This window comes from Lepisosteus platostomus, chromosome 13, assembly GCF_059453375.1.
Source record: "Lepisosteus platostomus isolate fLepPlt1 chromosome 13, fLepPlt1.hap1, whole genome shotgun sequence".
NCBI classification, from domain to species: Eukaryota; Metazoa; Chordata; class Actinopteri; order Semionotiformes; family Lepisosteidae; genus Lepisosteus; species Lepisosteus platostomus.
The window spans coordinates 16,192,815-16,209,380 of NC_142623.1; the positions used below are offsets into that span (position 1 = coordinate 16,192,815).

At 44.5% G+C, this 16,566-nt stretch overlaps 1 protein-coding gene across 8 annotated transcripts in view; it reads left to right on the forward strand.

Moving 5' to 3' along the window:
• The window catches only part of elavl3 (ELAV like neuron-specific RNA binding protein 3), a 45,385-nt gene that overhangs the window by 20,854 nt on the left and 7,965 nt on the right, over positions 1–16,566 (forward strand). For 2 of the 8 annotated variants that reach the window (XM_088603498.1, XM_088603502.1), the window contains exons 2-6: positions 998–1,217; positions 2,068–2,171; positions 8,320–8,473; positions 9,353–9,581; positions 13,116–13,154. In XM_088603498.1, coding sequence (XP_088459624.1) covers positions 998–1,217; positions 2,068–2,171; positions 8,320–8,473; positions 9,353–9,581; positions 13,116–13,154 — 746 coding nt within the window. The remainder of the gene's footprint in view (positions 1–997; positions 1,218–2,067; positions 2,172–8,319; positions 8,474–9,352; positions 9,582–13,115; positions 13,155–16,566) is intronic. The other 6 variants (XM_088603501.1, XM_088603503.1, XM_088603504.1 and 3 more) reach the window with 4 other exon arrangements.

The window sequence follows — 16,566 nt, forward strand, 5'->3', positions numbered from 1 at the left end:
AAATCCCAGAGCACTTCCCATATAAGAAAGAACCTGAAGAGCAGCCCCTCCTGAGTGACACATAGCAGCCATTATGCACTAACAACCTCACTAAACTGCAGATCAAGTGGAGGAATGAGAAACTGCTTCACCAATTGAACTAAGCTGGGAGTATAGAGAGGCAATGAAGGAATCCAGCCAGGACACAATGGGGTTTTAACACCTCTATTCTTAAGAACAGTAGCATGGGATTTTTAATTATCAAGCAGGATGCCAGTTTATCGTTTTAACGTGTTTCAGTTTATCGGAATCTGAAGAATGGCTATTTCTACAACACGGTGTCCCCCATCACTGTTCTGGGGCAGTGGTTTAGAAACTGTACTCATAGGCATGAGTGCCACTTACTAGTCCACCAACACCACTTATAGCCGCAGTCTGGTTTTCCTTTGGGGTCTCCAATACCAGTACTGGTGAGATCCAAGCAGAGGATGGTAGAGTATGTCATGAAACCTGTAAGCTTTTAGCATCAAAACGTGGTCCTGCTGCCCATGTTGAGACCTGTACCACTGCATTTGATAAGTTATTTGTCAAATTTGTATTTTGAGGTCATAAGACAGGGAACCCATACCACTTCGTGTTTCAGCAAAGATATCTTATTTTGGTTTTGATCATCTCCTGCATTACTCTCGGTATCTGTGACAGTTAGACTGCTTTACCCCACGCTTGCTTACTAGTTTTGTTTGAGCTGAATTTTAAAGGAAAACGAAGAGAAGGGTCAGAGCGTTATCGGTGCTGCATGTGTTTAAGTGCTAAATGGTTAAGTAAACGGATCTCAGATCTTTGTGCATTGCTAGCTGTCCAATTTCCATTAATTTATACTGAAAAAGAATCTTTCTAAAAAATACAACAAGCTGTACAGATTTAATAATTGAGAACCATACAGAAAAAAGCAATAAAACAATAAACAGGCAAGATGTTTCAAACAAGGGTCTCTAAGCAGAACTGCTCTTTTCTTCAGCAGATAATCAGCACAATGGAAACTCAGGTGTCCAACGGTCCGACCGCCAACAGTATCCCCAATGGCCCTGTCATCAGCACTAATGGTTCCACGGACGACAGCAAGACCAACCTAATCGTCAACTACCTGCCCCAGAACATGACCCAGGAGGAGTTCAAGAGCCTGTTTGGCAGCATCGGAGAGATTGAGTCCTGCAAACTGGTCAGAGATAAAATCACAGGTAACCCCATGATAACCAATTACCCTGCATTATTCCAAAACACCCTCCAAAAAACTGGGCACACTTTAGTCCTTGATGGTCCATACCCCCAAAAAATATATTATTGTTTATTGTTAATTGTTCATATGTGGAAGCTGGTACTCACTGATGTGTTAAGTGAGAATTAAGTGAACTAACAGAAGTTCAATTCCTGCTATCATCAATATTCAGTATCGCTGATTGTACTTTTCCACATCCTAAGCCTAAGTCAAGGTCTGACACCTGCCCAAACACAGAGGTGTTTATTTAAATTGAATCCTCATAAATTGCATAAAAGATAAAACAACACACAGTTATCTACTTTTTTTCCACTTAGTAAATACCAAAATCATTCAATATTAACAGAATCTTACAACCCCTGGTCTCGCCTACTGGCATTACAAATCAATAATTTCCTGAATGATGCTCATGGCTAAATGTATCTCTATGCCAATCAGCTTCGATACATAGGAACAAACAGGTGCGTTAGTTACACATGGACTATAACACACCAATCTTGTTTTTACACTGACTGGATACAGAGCAAAATCTCCAGAATATCTTGGTAACACAATGTTATTAACTAAATAATTTTCTGTTTTGATCAAGCTGGATGAAACAACTAGGACAGAAACACAACCGTATTCCTTCATGCAGGGCCTGATGCAGACAGTCATGCAAAAAGCTGATGATTATACCATTTGGCACTGTGGGAAAAGCAAACCATTTTGGTGGACGACAGGATTTGCGTTTTCATGTGGCAGGTCTCTGTGGGTCAATAAATTAGTCCAACCAACTGATCATACCCTTCACCTTTCATCTGATGTTGCAGGTCAGAGTTTAGGCTATGGATTTGTAAACTATGTCGACCCAAACGACGCCGACAAGGCCATCAACACGCTAAACGGACTCAAACTGCAAACCAAAACAATCAAGGTAGGGAACCCAATCTTTCCATCACCATTCAAATACTCCAGAATGACCGAGGCACACAAACCTTCCTGCAGCCCACATGCTAGAGAAGGATGCACTGGGAGAGAGAGGTGGCCAATAAAAAAAGGCAACGTTCTTTATGGTTTCAGGGTGGCCAAAATGACAAAGGCAGGTTGAGCTCTGTCGTGGGGTTCGACTTTGGGACATTTTGCTAGCCAACCATGACCAGGATTTCCCAATTGGCAATGCTCAATTCAGCTCAGTGTCAGTGGGGGTAGGACGTGGGATTAGTCAGCCGGGTGTACTCTTGGGATCCCAGCAGAGAGCAATCCCTGTGATTTCCCGGGAACCCACCAGTTTGCGGTGACATCACAGGGATGCATCGCTCATGTAGCTTGAGATGAACCTGTGAACCACGAAAGGCTTGATGGGACACTGAGTCCAAAGAGCCTTCCTCTTTCTCCCTGTGCATGTCGACAGAGGGTGTCACAGGGAGCCAAAGCAAAAAGGCCCAATCGGAGATTCCACACTGGGTGGGAACAGAATAAAAAGAAAGAAGAAAGACTAGAGGAAACTAGAGACACCAAAAACCAAAGATGGGGAGAGAGATGAGAAAAAGAAGTACAGCTCTCCAAAAAGGAGAGACAGAAACTGAGAGAGAACAAGACAGAGAAAAAGAGTCACAATGAATGGGCCCAGGATGGAGGGATCCAAGGGGAAGAGAGAGAGAGACAGGATGGTAGACAGATTGAGAGAAAGTAAAAATGTGTGTGGAGGAGGTATGGACGAAGACAGAAACAAGTGGAAAAGGAGACGAAAGAGGGAAGGGAGCAGACAGCAGCCCAAAGGGAAGACAGGAAAGAAAAGAGAGAGAGAGAGAAAGGGACAGTTTGAAGAGGGCAAACCAGAAACAAAGAGCTTCAACAAGAGTGTGTGCGATGAAGAGAGGGAGCGAGAACGTGAGAAGACAGAGAGAGGAGGAGGAGGAGGTCGGGAGGCAGAGAGTGCCAGTGCGCCAGGGCCTATTGTGATGGAAATGTAATTAAGGCAGCCTGACTCGGAGAGGGTGAGGGGGTCAGTCTAGGCTAGACCCCATCTGCAACACATCCCGCCTAATTAGGGGCTCCTTTGTTCCGTTGTCAGGACTTTGGGGGCTGGCAGGGCAGGAGGGGAGTGAAGGGCTGAGACTGGTGTAGCGCTTCCCTCCCCCGGGGTAAAAAGACTGAGAGAAAGAAAGGGAGAGCTGGGGGTGGGGCGGATCAGACAGGACGATTAAACACAGCCCCTCTTCCGCGTAGCATCTGAAACTCACACCTCCAGACCACAACAGCGCAGCCAGAGGAATGGAAAAGTTTAAAGAAAAAAAAACAAAAAAGGAGCCCAGAATGCCAATTATAGGATTAGCGGCCATATGGTCTCTTTGGAATCACAGGAGGCCATCTGTACTGTGGGAGGGAGAGAGGGGACAAGGTTAATAAGCTGGTTCTTCTATGTCTCCCCCCTCCCTCTTCTGAAACAAAAAAAATCACCTTTACCCCCTCTTCCCCCACCACTATATAGCTTCTGCTACACTCCCCCTCTCTCACTGCAAAAACGCTAATTTCAATAATAATAACAACCCAGCTGCTGTTTTAATAACCACATCCCCCCTTTATCACCTGGGACAGCTTGCGGAGCTCCCCTCATCCACTCCTGAGATGAAATTAAAAAGCTTGCATTTCGCAGGACCTCAAGATGCGATCTTCTTCACCACTGTATTTATGTCAACACAACCTACTCATCTCCATTGTAATGTACAATAATTAGCTACTTTGCTGCTTTTTCACCCACAAATATGTGTGGCTCAATCTGTCGAGCAATCAGAGCAGTAAGAACACTTTTACAGTGAGCGAGGTTAATGAATTTCAAGGGTTTGATGGAGTTAGTTAGCCAAAGGAACTCCGAACATAAGAGCAAACCTGCGTCTTGGCAGGGTCCTGCAGGCTCACACCAATTGCAGTCAAGGCCGGGGCACTGGCTGGCACTGTGGAGCTCAGAGCAGGTTAACAGGTGACCAGTTCTTACAGGTGGGCATGCTGGAGGGGTCCAAGTGCCAAGGACAGGCTTGAGATTGCCCTCAACTGAACCCCAATGGTTTGCAGGAAACCCGGCAGTCTGCAGTGACTAGTGAGAATGGCATTCCTCCTGCATTGGGAGACAATGCTGCTGTGGGCACTGTCACTCACAGTGGGCAGGGCAGCACTACAGTGGGCCCCATAGCTCTCGCAGTGGTCAGCAGAGTGTTTCCCTGGGCGCTATGTAACACAGTATGGCTGGATAGCGCTGTCGTGGGCACTGTCACTCACAGTGGGCAGGATAGCACTAAAGTGGGCCCTCGCAGTGGGCAGGATAGGGCTGCTGTAGACATCGTGTCACTCGCGGTGGGCAGATGGCTGTGACACGGGCATGGTTCGCAGGCAAGCGCATGCAGCTCTGACGGCCTTCCGTGCTGACAGGAGGGTGGAAGAAACGCCACTTGCAAACATACCACAAAGCGCTCTGGAACAGAATACGACTTGACATGTTAATAACAATTAGGGTCACCACAGCAGAGAGAAGCACTGGCACCTAGTAACACAGCTTTGGCTATTTAGAAAAAAAAGCTTATTGACTCAATTTTCAAGTGCAATAAACATAGCGTTCGCTAAACCTGACTGGTCACAAGTTCACTGAGCCCTCATGTATCCCAGAAAGCTATACTAGAATTGAGCTTCTGGCCAATTAACAAATTTCAGACGTGGTTCTGATGGGGGAGGGGGAGGAGGGACACACAACATGCATGTCTTGAGCTCTATAGACATCAGCCTGGAAAAGCTCATCTCTTTTCCATAGAGCAACTAATTACACCTGCAGAGAGTGAGTGTTGGCCTGAACCTGTTTTGCTCTGGGAGGTGGTAGGGAGGTTGCCTGCTGAGCTGTTGCCTGGTTGCGATGATGATGCTGCAGATGAGTATGGGCAGCGTCTGTTTATCCCTTTTACCTGGCTGCCTAAGATCCCCCCTGGGGAGTAAATTTAGGGAAGGAGGCAGGGTGAAGGGGAGGGTGCTCGATTCTATCTCTGCGGCTGATGCATCTGCTCCTTTGCTCCACCGTGGAGGCTGATCCATGTTCATTCGAGAGGCGCCGAGCCTCTCCCCTCAGGCCAAGGAACAGAGGCGCGATAGCAAGAGAGAGGGGGAGATGGAGCTCATTAATTTGGGTTCTAACGAAGGGAAAGCTGCAGAACCGACAGGTCCCCCGTGAAAACACCTGTAGCTCTCAACACGGTTTGAGCGCTGTTTTTTTTCTACCGAAAGGAGATGATTTATTAATGCAGCTCACTGGCTATGAAGCAGGGCGAATGCTAGGCCTGCGAAACAACTGAACAGCAAACAGAATTTGCCTGCCTTTGATTAATGACCTTGAGCTGTATCCCTGTGGAGTGCAGGCCAGGCTACATCTAAACACCAATCGCTGGGTTTTCAATCTACATATGTGCAAAGCTTGGAATAGGATCCTTTCTTACAAAAGAAGTAGGGAGCCCTAGACACCGTTTATCATTCAATGGATAACGAGATCTGTGCCGTTAAGGCAGGCTTCAAACATCACATGGTCTGAATTTTATGTTGCACTCTTAGGGAACACAAAAAGAGAAAAAGTGTAAGCAATCGTGTTTCAAATTCAGTTAAATGAAGAATCAGTATAGAACTAAAATTAAGCCAGAATATCTTTGAAGGAGAAAAGGCTGCTACCAAAAATGCAGTCGAGTCCAGTCCCAATTTTGGGATGGGGACACTGTACCGTTTCCTTTGACTTCCAAGAGAGATACTAGAGATTGTACAAACCCAAGTAAAGAAGGCTGAGTAGAGAGTCTGATGATACAGCATCTTGTCATGTTTTTCATTCGTGCTCATAACAGGTGACATTGCTTGTGTATTTCTGAGCATCAAAATGTGACTGCATAGGTGAGATGCTGTGAAAAATCAAACCTGAAAACAAAGAAACATACTGGTGCTGTTGGTGTTTTTCTTGAAAAGCCTCATGACCCATTCCTTGTTTTTGTGTTCTTTTGTGTTCTCTGAAGTCAGTTTTTCAGCAGGGTGTGAGATAAGGGGGTGTGAGGTAGGGAGGTTGGGTGGATGGGGGGTGCGAGTTTATCAGTAACCTTGAAATGCAGTGCACGCTGACAGATGCGTAGGCCGGTGTGTTGCCGTGGCGACGGCAGGGATGGGAGAGGCTCTAGGGACTGAGGTGTTTTTGTGCGGCGAGCAACAGTCGCCCCAGTGCATTGTGGGACAGAGCCAGCAGTCGAGCGATGCAAAGGCCCCTGCATGCGAGTGTGTGTGTCTGTGTGTGGAAGCGCATTGTTAATGGAAAATCACAAGGAAGCCAGCGTGAAGGCTGAAAGGGGAAAGTATAGGAAATTAGGAAATGTACCATCTGGAGAGATTAGGAATACAGAAAAGGCGTGGCAGAGACTGCATCAGGGACAGTAGACAGCATACATCATAGCTTCTGGGCGTTTCTACTTGTAGGCCGCCTTTCAATCCTATCCTCTTCTTTTTCACAATGAGCAACTCTACCAAGAGATCACAGAACAAACCAAAAATATTTCTCTATGTTCCACTCAGAACTGGACAACACAAGGAATCTCTCCCCCATTCCAGCCACAGGAAACAGAATTGCCAGAGCATTTGATTTACTTTTTTAGATGTGTATATACTGAGTTATACAGCAGGAGTACACATACATATAGTACATATATGTGGCCGGTGCACTCAAACCCAATCTCTTCCAGTTACACCAGGCCCCACCTGTAAAAAAGCTCACTTCAAGCCTGTCAATAAGAAAATGCTGTATATATGCAATGAGGATGCAGCCTAAGGATTTTGCACCCCTAGTTTGAAAAAAAAAAGATTATTGATCAAAATTCAATACACAACAAGTATTTACACAGTGCCCACTGGTAGGGACCACCCTTTTCAAACATTACAGGGATGAAATGAAAGGAAAAAGGAAAAAGGTGCTATCAATCCAATTGTGTGAGCACTCAGAGATCCTTTTATCAGGATCACCAGGGGATGCTCCAATCCTGGAAGACAGCTAATGGAAAGGCAGGGGAAGGGAGCAAAATAAAAAAGGGAAAGAAAGTAAGAGTGACAGGAGGAAAAATAGGGACTATAAACAGGGTTCGAGATAAAGTGGGAAAGACAACAAGAGCAGGAAGGAGAAGGAAAGAGAACAACTTCAGAAGAGTAAGTGACAGAAAAGGGAAAGAGAGCAGGAGGAAGAAGAGAATAAGGTAGTAATGGGGAGATGCAGAAAGAAAAGCATCCTTTCACAGTAGCCACAATGGAGAAAACTACATCCATGCAGCGCCCACCCACCTCCCCCACACACACAGCCGCCTGTGTCCACACCTTGTGCCATACTGCTGCATCAGATGGCTTATCTGTGCGTGGCTGACATCAGGTGCTTTCCTTAATGGTATGTTGTGTCAGCCAGACTTTCAGATCTAGGAACATCAAGTGGCATCTCTTTTCATCTGAAGATAAGCACTCAGTCACCACAAATCCTCCGCCGTACAGCGGAATGCCTATTGTTCGGCTGCCTTTCATCCTCAGCAACAGATGCAACATGTCTTTAGAGCTCGGCTTCCATTTTTTTTTTAATTTAGCAAAAGCCATCAGTGAAAAACAGACATCACAGCATGAAGCTGGAGCTCTGCTCCAAGACAGCTCTGTTGAAATTTTCTGGCTTTTTTACATTCAAATCAGCTATCTGTCCCTTGCTGGGATAGCCAGAAACGAGAACAGACCTAATCATTCTGTGGGATGATTAAAAAAACTCTGTTTCACGTCTTCCATCAACATACCCAATGGCCTTTGTAACAGAGATGAACTAAATTAATGCCGCCACATTAACCTGCTATTACTGTAATGAGTCCCTACATAAGACAGGCATCTCAAGACAACACTGGCTTGACAATGTTGCGAGGACACTGGCAATCCTGTACTATAAATTGTTCTGTCTTGCAGCCTTGTGCTTCATTATAGTGTGAAAAATCACACCCTCCATACAGAATGCCATGACATGAGATTTAATGCAAGCCAACCCCCTCCTTGTCCTGCAGGTGTCCTATGCTCGGCCCAGCTCAGCCTCCATCCGTGATGCCAACCTCTATGTCAGCGGGCTTCCCAAGACCATGAGCCAGAAAGAGATGGAGCAGCTGTTTTCTCAGTACGGCCGGATCATTACCTCGCGCATCCTGGTGGACCAGGTGACAGGTACAGCCTTGACTCACTCCTGCAGCTACGCGTGACAGGACTCATGCACCTAGCCACTTACAGAAGAGACACCATCTGACTCTGAAACCTAGACAGTGTAAAACAGGTACAAACTGGCAGAGGACCAGGTCTTGGACATGGTAATCACTAGCTAGGGAGTGGCCTCAGAGCCTTCAAGCTGGCAGGGGCAGGGAGAGCCACACCTGTCACATACGTACACACTTCCTGCTCCACTCGTTGCCCTGTGTGTGCATGCACCTATCAATGTGGAGGCAAAATGTGGAAAAAATTCCCCAGAAAAATACATTGAAAGGCATTAAGAACACAACAAATAAGCATAGGAAACAATGGCATTTGTTGCATTTATTGATGCCGCTAAATATAATCACGACTGAAAGACCAGGGACTTTTTGCAGAGATGTCCATACAATCTAAAAGACTTTTTGTTTTGGGCAAAATTCCTTTGGGTTTCTATATGTCCGAAAGTGCTAAGTCCCTTTGAGCAGGTTGACCTAAACCCCAAGTCCATCCCCTCAGTCCATTATCTCTACTATCTGTCTAAGAGGAGTTAGCATTTTCAGAAGAACACACATTTAGAGCCCGAGCCTTTACACGCTCAGGAAAATCTGCAATATATTCATTATCCCAGACTGAGCGATGAATTTGAACTGAGCATGTTCCATCATGTTCCCAATGAAGACACTCACCCGTCAACAATGAAATTCTCCAGCTTCCAATCACTGATTTTTACATTTCGGGAGAGAGACCGGCACAGAAATCACCCCCACCTTTTCGGGAATTTCAGTTTTGATTGCAAAAGGAGGTCCGGCCCGAGGCATTACTCCACACCAGGTCCTAACATTTCTGTTTGCCCCGGAGCAGGCATATCACGAGGAGTGGGATTCATCCGGTTTGACAAGCGCAACGAGGCTGAGGAGGCCATCAAGGGGCTGAACGGGCAGAAGCCACTGGGTGCCGCCGAGCCCATCACTGTCAAGTTTGCCAACAACCCCAGCCAGAAGACCGGCCAGGCCCTGCTCACACAGCTGTACCAAACCGCCGCCCGCCGCTACACCGGGCCCCTGCACCACCAGACGCAGAGATTCAGGTATTGCCTCACTGAGAAGGGCGAAGGGGGCGGGGTGGCGTTGTTGCATCGGATTTTGCCTGGGTACTCAACAGTCCAGTCCCATCCAAAGTACAAGAGTGTCGCACTCAGCCCTTTAAAATTCTTTCAGTACCTTGCTGCCCCCCTACGAAATGCAATTCACAAGCTGCAAGTCCAAGAGCCCCGTAAAAAAGGACTGACCGATCTCCAGTTCCCTATTATTCTGCACGCTTCTTTGTTTCAAATGCCTTCCGGCAGACCAACATTTTTAGTTTTTGTCTCAAAAAAGGCACTTGCCATCAAAGACACAGGATGACCACAGTGATAAGAATGTGGTCTGTTTCTGATGCTTTTCAATTGCAGGGTTGTGGTTTTGGCAACCCTGACCGACAGAGCAGCGGGTAATACAGTATTACAAGATGCTGCTGCTGTGTGCAAAAAAAACACTCTCATGGGGCTAACATGAAAAAAATGTATTGTGCTCATATACGCACTACTGTATGTGCTTTACGAACAGGGTTTCATCAAGGCAAATCCTTCAACTTAAAAAACCTTCAAAGAAAAGCTGCAAAACTGGGTTAGTACTTTTATCCTGGTAGCTCAGTAGCAAACAATGTGATCATGAAGCTTTTTCTAACATAATAGAGATAGTGAGTGTACATACTTGTACATTACTTTTTATAATAAGAAAGCTCTCAAACTCTTTTTATATACAGTATGTATAGATATACATCATGCTCCACGCATACTGAGATGACAGAGGATGAAGAGGTCTTGACAGGACACCCATCCCTATCAAAACCCTTGATTAAAATCTGTTACTTAGAGACAAGCACCTTTCAAGTTGAGCCCTGAGAAACAAAGCTGAATTTTGTTTGAATTAAACTGAAATTGCAAATAACCAACGCTACCTGATTTGCAAAATGAAACTGTTCAACAACTTCCGCACATTTAATTTTTTAAACCCACTCGACACCACATTTACCTTCAATTGAGCAATTAGCCTACAGATTATTCCTGACCTGGCTCGTTGTACAATTGGAGCTGAATTTGCCTTAAGAGGTAAGCAGTGATGAAGAGATTCACTAGGAGCACCTCCCTATCTGTGAGCCAATTTTTACACATTGTTTTGCTTGAAATGTGCTATTTCATCTGCAGCTGTTTTTTTTTCTTTAGAACAAACTGTGTTTAAGCGATATTACATTCCTTAGCATATGAATGCTGATCACATGAGTGGCACAAGCACTCTAACTATCAATAGCTCAATTAGCTCTGCAGCTGCAGAAGACCAATTACTTGCCATTAGTTGACGGATGCTAAAATAAAACGCGAGGCTCAGGGTTGAAATTGAAAGCGATTTAGATTTACTCTGGGGGAATCAGACAACGCCCAGGGCTGATCCAGCACTGTGTGAAGTGCATGTTACAGAGGGCTCGTGATTTTATGTTCTAAAATGCACACAATGGAAGTGTTATGCGGCTTTCTTCTCCTAAGAAGAATGAAACTTAAAGTAATGAAAAGTGACTACACTTAAAGTAGCATGTATGGGCAACAGAAGAAAAGATTTACTTCATAAAGGATGTGTATGAAAAATACTTTTACTACATTTCACCTAGCAAGGAAGCAGAAAGGTTTTATTTAGGAGGCATTTGAAAAAAAGAAATTGTGCAACCCAACCCTCCACTTCGACAGTGTATAAAAATCAAGCTGCTTTATGGCCTTCTCCTGCTCTGAAGGTTTTGCCACTTGTCTGGTTTGAATTGCTCACAGTCCATTAGCCTGCTCCTTCTCTCGTACGAGGAGCCGCCCAGGGAAGGAAAGTGCGCTGTGCTGATTCCTTGCGCTGCGACAAGCCGAGCGCGAGCGCTGGCGTGCACAAGTGTCCGAGCGGTCTCTCTCTAACTCTCCTCTCTTGCTTGTGCTGTCATGGGTGACAACAGTGAAAACAACCAAGAATCTTTTTGTTTTTTTCTCTTCCCTTTTCCTTTAAACTGCACTGTCCCTTCTTCACCCCTATGGCATGAGGCAAAAAAAACATACATGGGAGAGGCACAGCTAAAGACGCAACACAAACCTGTATAGCTCTACGGAGCATGACTGCCCACCAAGATGTTTTGAAGGAAGGGACCTGCATTTCAGATTGCAGGATCATTAAGGTCTTTATGGCCACAATCCAGGTGTTTTTTCTTGGTCATGACACTTTATTAACCCAGATTAATCTCTCTCCTGTAAGATGTTAAACTAAGCCGAGCTAAGAGTGAAAAGATAAACCCCTAACCTCGCACGACTTCTGGCCTTAGCGTCCTTGACTGTTCGGGCAACTTTCCAGATGCAACTGTTAAACACTCCAGCTGATCCTGTTCGAGCGGAGCAGGACTGGTAACAAAAACTCAATTCTACATTGAAACCTAAAATTAACATAGTGCAGCATTGCTCCTCTTCACGGCCAAGCCTGCACTGCCTCAGGGAAGAGCATCAACGCCAAATCTGTGCCAAAGTGCTTAGTCAGCGGATTGTGACGTGTAACAGGGTTTGTCTGAAACTATTCGTGAAAACCCTCTCGTTTCCAACACGTCCAGCAGAAGGACCAATGATCTAAAGCAGACTAATGAAAACTCATTTTCTCAATTCACTTTCCCTGTCCTTGATTCAATGTAATCTGAAGCACCAAAGCAGTACGGACATGCACAAACATATCAAGCATTATTGTCCTTTGAGAAAGAATTTAGGTGAAGCAAGTAGGGATACAAAGGGGACATTTTTTTTTTGCTAGTGTGCCCTTGAGCAGGCAGTACCAATTGGCCGTCCCACGCTGACTCAGACGAAAGCAGGGCTGTGAACAGGAGCCAACATAAACATAGTCGTCAGATAAAGTCTCTCCCTCCCCCCACCCACCGCCAAGGGAACGCAACCTCGGACCGCTTTGCTTTACTAACACAGCTATCTAACTTCGTTCAAAACAGCGAGGAAAAGGCACTTGAGAATCAAAGCTTACTTATGAGGAGGCCTACGACCATCCCTTTAGGAAATAATGTATCCCCACACCTCCATCTCGGACAGAATTATACCAGATTTCAGAAAGATGCTATCTGTTTGTAATAAGAAGCAACTGCATGCCTTTACAAATTTCTACCATGTAAAGCAAAGGAAGGCATTGTTAATACACAGTGCATAAGGGGTAGGTAAGATAAACTAATTGTGGGAAGGCATAGTAACCAAATATATAGTATCACCACAGGAAACCTGCAAACCTAACACACATGCTTTAATGCTGTAAACATTAACACATTTCTTTGATCCTCTCCAACAAATCAACTTTAAAAAGGACAATGTAGTCCCTGGAAAAGATAACTGCAGAAATTTAGAAGTATGCAGGTATGTGAATTATGCCTACAGCATCTTTCTTTTGGGCTTGCAGGGTTGAAGAAGTGGAAAGAGTGCACGTTTAAAACGAAAAAGGCCTCTTTTTTCTGTCTCGCAGAACTCTCTACTAACGTGTGCACCCCCTTCCATTTTCCCCCTCTTCCATTGCAGACTCGACAATTTACTTAACATGAGCTACGGAGTCAAGAGGTAATGAACGTTCCGAGGCCTGTCTGGCTAGCCATGTCAATATAGCCCAAAACAATATGTATATACAAACACGAACAAGTTCAAATTTGGCAGTGTCACTGGACATTTATCTGCTGACTGAACCAGTAATCGACTCATCCTCACAGTGGATCTGTTCTGATTTTCAAGAGGGAGGGTTGTGTAGTTACAGGATGCATCATCCACAACCGTATGGCTAGATTCCCACAATGCACGGGTAGCGCCTGAGGGACAAAACCTTTCCATAATGTACGCTGGGGTTGGTGGGCTTGCAAGGAATTGTACAGATCTACCATTGTGTCCTTCTAGAGGTGTGCTAAAAATAAAACCTTAATATACAAGAAGGGAAATCGCATGCGCAACTAGCCATCAGTAGAAGAGCCCTGGACTGAAACTTGCTAAAAAACCCAACAAAAAGAAATTTAGAGCCACAGCCTACCTCCACGCAGAACTTTTCTCAAAAACACTTCAGCAATGGCACACTTGGAACGAAGGCAACAGAGTTTTGTAAACTGGACTATCTAGTTGATCCTAAAGCAAAGGTTGTTCCCACACGTGAGCAAGGCAGGGAGGACTGGGACGGTTCCGTCGTGCTTGCAGGCAGCCGAACAAGCTGTCAGTGCTCAAACAGCACAGAGTGCCGCCAGGTTAGTGACAGCATGAGTAAGCCAGGGTTCTCCCGGCTCCCAGGCAAACAGCATGTCTTGCCAGGCACACTCAGATGAAAGAGACGCAGCACTGCCCAAGTCAGTGCCGATGCTCCCATCAGGCCCTGCGGAGCTCACGGCGCGGCAGATGACGAATGGCACTGCAGGCGGGTTTGTTGGAGGAGAATGCCTGCATGTCTCGCTCCCTCCCGAACTGGCAGAAGGACCTGCTGGAGAGCCAACTCTTCAAAAAGCAATAGGCGCTTCCAGATTCAATGAACATAATACAAAAAAGAAAGAATTTGTAAAAAAAGAAAAAGAGGCCCAAACAGAATCTGCTCCTCATGAAATTAACATTCTATGCAGATGTTTAATTATGCATCAGGAGTAAATACCATTCAGGATGTGTTGAACTTCTGCAGAAACTAATAACATTTAATCACAAGAACAGGAAAGACATGTTTTTGCGTTTAAGGAGAATCTTAGGACAGGAAAGAAAGATCAGCCTGGTAGGTCTGGTTACTGCTAGCCGAGACAAACGGAGTGCACGAGAGCCGTTCAACTTGCTTGCATGTCTTCATCCAGCTAACCAAGGTTGCCACTGAATTATTCATCACTTCAAATATTCAACCATGAATTTTTAATTGGAACTAAAAAGGGAGAGTCTTTAATTAAATGCTCTGACAAAACGAGCCTTTCGCCAAAGAAGTCCAACAACAGACGGGTCCCAAGCGAAGGAATTAGAAAATTAAATGCGAGTGTTTTTTATTTGATGTGCCAAATTGGCAATGCGTCTCTCACTGTCAATGCATATTATTGTCTCGCTAGAATTCAACACAAAAATGAATTGGCTAATCATTTCCCAAAGTTTCGGCTTGTATTTTGGGTTCCTAAAAGAAAAAATCAAATCAGAGTACAGGATCAACAACAACAACTCTTTTAATGTTCGGTCTTTTCCTCTAAATGCAGATCTAGGAAATTACTTCATTTAGATCTTCATTAAGTGAAGTCCACCCTCCGCGCGCACGTAATAAAAGCAAAGTAAGGAACTTGTTGAAGATATTTTAAGCTTAGTCTTAACATGGGTCTCAAAGAGCAAGACATGAACTCCCAGTCGCATTTCAAAAGTACAAGAGGTAAAAAGGTAATATGAACAAGTCCACAAAGAGGATTGATTACTGGCTTAACAGCGTTAAATTCCAGTATTTTTTCTTTTTGTTTTCTTCCTTTATTCAACTAACTTTTATTTTTTCTTTTTTTTGCTTTCCTTCTACCAGCATGGATAAAAAAATCAAGATTTATTTCCCTTTGGAGTTCAGTTTGTGTCTCTCTCCTTCTTCTCTTGGGCATATTCTAGTTTTCGTTGAGTTTTTGGTTTTTGTTCTAGGTTTATCTGTGTTTTGTTCAATATCACGTGGCTGTCTCTCATATCGTGGAAGCCTTGAACTGCAGAGCTAGGTGAAAAAAATCCAAAAATGTCTTGTATGCAAAAGATCGATTCTTGTATGTGTGTGGCAGCAATCAACACAGAGCCTGTGACCATAGCGTATATTTCACTTATTCCAGGCAGGTGTTGAGAATGCATAGGCTCATTATCCTATCTTAGAGATGAGGGAGTGTACTACTGGTTCTGGAGGGACATTGTCAGCATGTTTTCACACCAGCTCAGCTCTTAATGTCCCATTTGTGCTAATTACGGATTTTAAAGTTTAGCAGCTTTTCATAGTTCATTGGGTGCTGAAGCTTTCAAGAGATTTACAAAACCTGCTGGACTGTGGCACACCAGGACCAGGGGTGGACAGCCCAGGCATATGCAATATTTGCACAGACATACAAGAAATCATCAAACACATACAGTGTGGGTATTTTTAGATTTTTTTTCTGCACTGTGGGTCAGGTCTTCGATATGAAATAGATATTTCAGTTTCTCTGCAATGGTTTCCTTTAGAGGCTAGGGAGAGAAAGGGCTTTGTAGGTGTAATAAATAAATTCAGTGCCTTTAAGCACAAAAATATCCAAACCCAGCATAAACAAAACTCTACCATGCTCATTCAACATAAGTGACTGACACAGACAGGAATCCTGGCACCCTTAAATCCTGCAGGAATACAGATAATTTGTGCTTTAAGAAACTTGAAAAAAAAATGAAAATAATGTATTTGAAAGACAGCACTTAGTTTTAAACAGCCATGCTTTTGTGTCGCATACTCATGGCATTTAGAAAAAGAAAAACTCTACTGAAGGATATAATCACTTATCACAAAAAGCAATGCACTCATTCATTCTCTGACCTTAACACATCTTTCATGTCACACAATGCCGCTAGTTCCCAAGGAGCATGACTCACAGGCGGTCTAAGAATGCTCTTATTTTTAGCCTTCAAAAGTTTTAATTATTAAGAATTGTGCTACACAACAAGGCTGAAACATCTCTGCCTTTTCAAACGAACTGAGAGGAGAGGGAGCTATTTGAAAAGCACAGATAGAAAAAAAAAAGCCAATTGCTACAGAGCTGCTCCAGCTGAGGTGTAGCGACTCTGTGCTGCATTTTTCTTCCCAAGACAGCTGGACCAAACTCTGCGAAAGCTCTTCCTAATGTTCAGTGGTTTTGCTACCTGTAATTTCTCACTGGCTAACAGGCAATGGTTCTTCATTGTTTTCCCAATGAAGAAAAAGAAAGCCCTTTCTCTTTAGCCTTTTGTCCAGCAGGCTTGCACTTCTGTAGCATACAGTGGTGACATGACAATT